Raw genomic sequence first — 7496 nt, 5'->3', positions numbered from 1 at the left:
TGAAATTTCTTCTTCTATCACTACCTTCCTTTCTCATCTTTTGCAACAATTTGCGATTAAAATCCTTGAATGTTACTAAATAAAACCCCTAAAAGAGCAGACCTAGAAGCTACAACAGGAGTATTATCCCTAAAAATTGTTACATTACCATCGGTTTTGAATCAAAATGTGACGGCATCTTTGTCTGGCGGTAAATTTCTTCGGTTTGATCTTCAGGTAGCTCATCAGAACGCTTCCTTAATTTCAGACACGGTCTAAGACTGTTACACAGTTCTTTTGAAGCTGGCTTAACACCTGTGCATTCAGAATCCTCAACGACCACGTCATCTTCACCAGCAATAGCTGCGTCTCTAACACATGTAACCGATCTAGACCTCACACCAGAACGAAATTTACAACCAGAACAAGAAGACCATCTGTCAACTTTCCACCTAGAAATTATATTCTCTATTTCATTTCAGTATCATTTTATTGTAGGCACATGTTTTGTACCTTGTTGGACAAGGATTGGAATTACAAATTCGTGTCTTAGGAAGAGGTTTATCAACGGGGTCGCAATAGCTCTCATCAACCCTTCCTGCCTTCTCTTCCAGACACATGGGCCTTGCAGTTTGTATACCACCACCACATCTACTACTGCAAGATTCGAATTCAGTAAATTCCCAGTGGTAGCGGGGTAAATACGAAATTTGTGATCTTGGTTCAGACCATTTGTATTTGTAACCCACATTTTCCTTTTTAAAAAACACTACCTGAAAAAACACCAAGATTTTCCTAAACTTATTATATCTATAAGGTTTTTCATGACTTTGGTGGTAAAAAATGTGAAGTAGACATTATTTTTAGTCGAAATATTGAAAGAATGTGACTTTATCCCGTCGTTTAGAAGTCGAAAGAACTTTAATAGTAGGATCGCGATAGGTCATCCATTAACTCCTCCGAAAATTTGTTTATAAGTCAAGAGGTCCTGCACTGCCGGCAGGAGTTCGTCATCTGAGAGAGAAGAGAAAGTATTTGGCTTATAAATTTCTGTCATCCATCTTATTTCAGAGGGAGTGCCGCAAGTAGACGTCGCCCTTGCCCTAATTTCCAACAACAATTTCAAGAGAATGTTAAAGCAGAGCGCTATTTGAATCGGCGTACCATTAGACAACGATTAGACGTTGAAAGTTGTACTATAAAAAAAATTTAAAGGACAATAAATTTTCATTTTGTTCCCGTCAAATTGTCTCGCAATGTGCACGTTTCAATATTAAATTGAGTCGTGAATTTTCAATTAATTGTACGACTTATTGTAAGGAATCTTGCTCCGTTGTTAAATTACGTCAAATAGTTCGCACAAAATTCCTTCACTTGTATTTCCTTCTCGACTCTCAACCTGTTTAATTTTCCCCTTTTATCGCACCCCTTCTTGGGCTAATTACTCTATTAGTAGTGCTAATTGTCAACAACCTTTGTCATATGCGAGCAAGTGCATGGAACGTAGGGTGTAGTTGTAAAGGTTACGTTAATGTGATTAAATTTCTCCCTCTCTATGTCTGTGTCACTCTCTCTCTCTCTCTCTCTCTATGGCGCAATTGGTGTTAAATCTTTGCAACATTGTAACTTACGAAAAACACCAATTCTTCTTGTAACGGTCCAGAAATTGTCAACAACTCTTTCTCCGGTTCAGGGTGACTGTAAATAGCTTGGGTTCCTGCCATTTTATAATCACCGTCCAATTGTTCTATACTAAACAATAATTAGATGAGTATATAAATTAATAATCAATAATAATGCATTAATTGAAGCATGACACCCACTGTTTTCCGTTCAGTAAGAAATGCTTTTCGTCAGCTGAACTAATAGCGATAGTGTTTTCTGAGGGATCGAGCTCTTCTATAAGAACATTCCTTGCTCCTTTTGGTATCATTATGACTTTCGTATAATCTACCGATCAGAAACAATTTTCATATTTCATTCAAATTATCTAGCAAGAAGGAAAACCCTACCGTTCCCTGGAGGATCCTTATAAACCTCCTCGACAATCTTACATTGAGTCCCATCACCTTTACAAACTCCGCAAATGTCTTCAACCGCATCAGAATCCAAAACCCAATCACACCCAACCTTCTAAGTATATGTACAATATTATTAACTGTTAGTAATTACTGTCTTGGCTTTGGTCTTTCGAAAATACAAGACCAAGGCCAAAACCAAGACAAGAGGTGTTTGAGCAAGACCAAGGTCAAGACCGAATAAGCAAGACCAAGGCCGATATCAATATTGGGACAGTCTTGGTGCTGGACTTCCTTTGCTAATCCTTAACTGATGCACAAAACAGTTACCAAAACTCACCCTACAAACACCCCCAATACAAGTGTCTCTTGAGCCACTTCTACACTTGGTGCCATCCTTTACGCGAGGTTCCAATTTGCTGAAGAAATGTTCGTTTATACAATACAAACCACAAGGATCGTCTAGAAGAAATTGATGACATGACTCACTTAAGCTGAAACTTTATTGAAAGAACTTCCTCACCGGATTCATAGTATGGGATCCAAGTATATAACTTCCCATTAAACAGTTTACTATCATGTTCACTACACTGTTGGGCCCTAAAGGACTTTGTACCTGAAGGACAGGGCTAGAACGATCAAATGATATAGTATGGATGGTCCTAACCAGAGAAAGAACGATCCAAGCGAAAGAAGACGAAGTGAAGAAAGTTTAGAAGATGGAAGATTTTGTTTGATATTGTCTTACATGGGTGTTACACATTCTAAATTTCTTCTTAATTCCGATGCAGTACCTCCCCTTGTGTTTTGGCACAGGGTTGTTACACTGTCTCTTGCAATACGAAACACCTCCGCCACAACTAACAGAGCATTCTCCCCAATCACTCCACTCACCCCATCCACCGTTTATTGCATCAGGACGTGTCCCCTCCTCGATGCATTTTAAATTGTAACACCACTAAAATGTACCGATAAATAAACGATTTCAAAAATTTTGTTGGAAGAGAAAGGTACACCTTGTTCTCTCCACATTTTGTACCATCTGCAGGAGGTTCGCCCAACGTAGTGCAAGAATCCGGTTTGGTTTTGCACAAAAGTCTCTTACAAATGTTCTCTGGTTCTTGGTGACACAACGTTGATCCAGGGAATATCATATTGCATTGATAGTCAGCATCATAGACCGAACCAGGTAACATCTCAGCGAATTTGTATAATGTTTCTTGAGGCCTGTCGTTCAGACATTCCCCTAGATCATTCCTTGAATTTGAATAACATCATTTTTCTTGAATAGAGGAATAGGAATCGAAATAACCAACGAAAGAGATACAGATATTTACATAGATGGAAACCAATTGAAAACAAAAGTATAGCAAATATAAAAACAACATTTCGAGTTCCAAAAACAAAGCTATGGGTACAGTAACAATGGGTTTGATAGAGAGGCCAGTTGAACGGGAATTTCGAAAATATTTAATTGTTATCTTACTCGAACAAAGTTGTCATAAACTTTTTACTACATGGGGACCAAATATTTGTATGCGAGTGAACGTATGGGGCCATCACATGGTATGAACCATCTTCTGCCTTGGACGAACATCCTGAAATATCTTCTGCGTCATGAGAACAACCCATGCTAAAGATAGATATAAATATTTGAGAAATCACCACCTTAATAATTTTATTATGAGCATGATGTTGATCAAATCAACAACTACAAATTATTGATTGTATTGATTGAAAACGACAGATAGATAAGCAATATTATCATTTGTGTTTAATATTTTGCTGTCGTGAAAACCAAGACCTGTTTCTATGCGAATATTATTTAACCTTCCTGGAGAATGGACGAAAATGTATACATATTAAGTAAACTTTTGAAAGTAATAACTATGCAAATCTTACACATGACCCATTTCATGTGCCACAACGACTCCCAGATTGAGTCCAGTATCCTCGTTAATGCCACAGTTCTGATCTTTCGTACAAGCTGTGCCAACATGAGCCAGGCCCAATAGTCCACAGTTTGACATATTGTCTGAGCAGATATCATACCTAACAAATCATTAAGTTTTAAATGTTCAACTCTAAAACCAATACATAATTGAAAAGCTAAATGTGTTTTGCGAAACTACACCCATTATCCTAAAACGGTTTAAGTAAATCCTTGCCAGGATTGCAGTATAAAAATTTATTAATAGTCTTCCATGTTTCATATGCATAATATTAATATTAAAAGTGATATATTGAATGTTTAAAGGCAAAAAAATGTTGTATTTGTCTAATTTCAGATAAATATCTTTTCTCCGATGCAATCGCCAAGGATCTATCAAAAAATGAATTTATTATCAATCAGAATCAAAGAAAAGGCTGAGCGTTGAGCCTACAATTTTCATAAATATGAGTTAAAAGGAACTGAAAGGTTGGATAAAGTAAATATTGCCCTCAAGAGAGCACGTCAAAGCTGCGTTATTAAATTTTCCATTTTATTTTTCCTTTCTAACTCGATTTAGAGAACATTTTGTTAAATGCCGTAAAAAAACGTACCTATAGGGCTCTTCTCCCTCTCAACTTTTCTATAGCGTTCACAATGGAAAATAAATACTTTGAAAAAGTTACATTTCTTAGAAAAAGGATCAGACCGTCAGATGAAAATTATACTACACTCTTTACTTTCGTGATAAACGCTTTACAAACATTCTTTCCTTCTGAAGTTATATTATACCTAACTGATCATTCCCGAACTGCTTTTGGCTTACACCGAGCGGCATGGCCTAGAGGTTTACACCATCGCTTAGCATTCGGGAGGACACCGGTTCGATTCCGGGTCCGTCTACCCTGGTCCAAATTAAAAAAAAATGATAAACCCATCCGCTCTAAAACTTTGTGTAAAACCAAAAGTAAAAAAAAATCATTACCTAACAGTTTTTCTACACAAAGAAATAATACGGTACCTAAACAATATGAAAAATTTCAAGTACCTAGTCAATAAAATGGCAATATCATGATGGTAAGGACTACTTATATCATCGACATTAACACTCGCTTGCCACTTGCAAAAACTATCCAGCGTGAGCTCAGCATTTGGACTAATACTCAAATCCATTTCCAATTCCTCCTTTTCTAAATAAATTATCCTAACAACGGTTAATTCCATTTCATTTCCTGATGATGAATCTCGATAATAGTCTGCCACCTATTAATAATCCTTTTTAGATATATACATTTAGATACTTAAAGTGAAACCAACAAAAAAATAGCTCTACAAAAGCATCTCCAACCAACTACTTAGGATCAGCGAAAACAAGAGCAGATATTACACATATTTGATAAAGGATATCTATGAAATTATCTGTTTTAAAAACGATTCAGAAAATAAAATTTGAATTTAAGTATAATATCAACAAGTCTCGAGGATTATAAATGGCAAAGGACGAATATACACGATGAGATAGGTATGTAATCATTTTTCAACGAACTGAAGGAACTCCAATTGGATTATATTGCTTCTACCAAGAAAATTTATTACGTACAAGGACCTTAAAGCTGCATGCTCATCTCCTACTCACGAAGGAGCGAAGGTAATAACAATCGTTCCAACACATGTTTCCCATGGATATTTTTGATAGAATGTGCTAACAAAAGTTTACTTGCAGTTACCAATTTATGTCAATTATTGCTTTATCAAGAATTAGTTTCATTTTCCTTTAATATTTAAGCATATTGCATGTCTACATTACATTTTAAGGAGTTATGGGATCAGTTATTTCTACATCGCTGAAAAACAAAGAGGACTAAGCATCAAGGACGTATCCGAAAATTGTATTTATATATTTTCTTCGTTTTTGCGACTAAACTGTTTTCCTGTGTCTGACGGAGACGAAATTAAATCGAAGGAATTCAGGAAATGAATGGTTGACATTATTTCTCAAATGATATATGAAAGGCGGTGTAAAGGGCCCTCCTTAATTCCTTTCAATGTGTCCTTGTCCGGCGATTATATATTTAACTATGTGTATATACCTATATACATAACCCTCTGTCTTGTCCGTTTCGGAAAACTTAACAAAAATTATTTGTTTACAAAATAACAAATAAATGTAATGCACTTAATGGTTCAAGCTCAAGCCTTTAAATATCTATTAAGTTGTCAAGATTGTTATGTAGGCCAAACAGGCAACACCTTTAATAAATGGATTCTACAACATTACAAAAGCTCTTTTACTAAAAATTCTGATTCCACATAACCCAAACGTTCAAATAGTTATAATCGTAATAATAATCAAGACTAGATAACAGAAGTTTCTGGTAAATTACTAAAAAAAACTTGAAACAAGAACAAAAGAATTCTAAAAATCTGTAATGTGTACAACTAGCAAACTTCAACAATAAACTAATTATAAATGAAATATGAATTGTTATCGGTGAACCGACGCTGTTGGCAGATATTATTGCATCCCATTTGCAACAACAATACGTGTTACACATTGATTGACGCCATATATTTTCAGTCTCGCGGTCATGTTTGCCATAAATAAACATAAAATATGAACGCTAGAACTATTTGCAAATTTGTATGCTAATTTTCGCATCCGAGCAATGGAAACTACAAACGCGATTGTGTTTTAACAAATAATGGAAAAACAATGTTGAAAATATGATATCACTTTTTTTATATTGTCGCCATTCCACAATTATGATGATAACTGTTCACAAGAATTTTCTCAGATGCAGGAAGAGTTCACAAAAAGGCTTTTTTTGATATAAATGTTCGAGCTTCATATATTATATTGAGCTTTGCTTGAACTTCAAAATATATGTCAATTAAAATAAACCTATAGTAGTTTAACTAAAAAAAAAAATAAAGATTGCGATGGCTTCCTCAGATGGAAGAATTCTCATATTGCTTAGCTTGTCAGTTATTCCGTCAAGCGAGAAAANTTATACCTGCCATATTGTTCAAATACCTACTTAATTAAATTATTTAATAGCTGAAGACTAATTAGATCCCTGTATCGTAGGTACATACATATAAATAGATGGACTAAAATCAAAATTCCCAAAATAATAATATTCAATAGATAAGCATCCATTAGAGACGCATACCTAATATTGTTATTAAATTCAACATAAAACTTTAAACTTATAAACTTACTTACATTGGTGACTTAAGCATCCTAGGTATTCAAAATGGCTGATAGATAGGAACAGCACGATAAACAACACCTGAAATAGGATACAAAATGATAACACTGCTCCATACACCAAAAATATTTATAAACAATAAACAGTCTTTAATATGTATAAAACATACGCCGATATTTCAAAGTACTCTTTAGCTTTAACTAGAAATCAATTTGCAATTTTGCTTTCGTTTTATACATTATTATAACCAGTTTTTTAAAACGATATTTAAGTAATATTTATTTGTAAATACTTACGTAAGTAAAAAATGCATTCAGGAACAAAAAAAAAAAAACATTTCCGATTAAGCGAACGAAA

General features: G+C 34.8%; 1 protein-coding gene across 1 annotated transcript; it reads right to left on the bottom strand.

The window, feature by feature from the left end:
* Nucleotides 1-24: 24 nt before the first annotated feature.
* On the bottom strand, nt 25-5599 carry LOC108743863 (A disintegrin and metalloproteinase with thrombospondin motifs 7-like; the record flags this gene model as incomplete). The annotated part of the gene is made up of 14 exons (XM_018479461.2): nt 5564-5599; nt 4976-5190; nt 3900-4049; nt 3484-3630; nt 3014-3254; nt 2746-2955; nt 2521-2626; nt 2338-2459; nt 1992-2112; nt 1803-1929; nt 1611-1731; nt 493-752; nt 149-431; nt 25-88 (listed from the first exon to the last, which is right to left on the bottom strand). Coding segments are annotated over exons 1-14 (2203 nt in total), but the record flags the coding sequence as incomplete, so codon positions are not given.
* Between the last annotated feature and the right edge of the window lie 1897 nt (nt 5600-7496).

The sequence above is a fragment of the Agrilus planipennis genome, unplaced genomic scaffold, assembly GCF_000699045.2.
Source record: "Agrilus planipennis isolate EAB-ADULT unplaced genomic scaffold, Apla_2.0 scaffold1259, whole genome shotgun sequence".
NCBI lineage: Eukaryota > Metazoa > Arthropoda > Insecta > Coleoptera > Buprestidae > Agrilus > Agrilus planipennis.
This window is presented reverse-complemented; position numbering and strand designations above follow the sequence as displayed.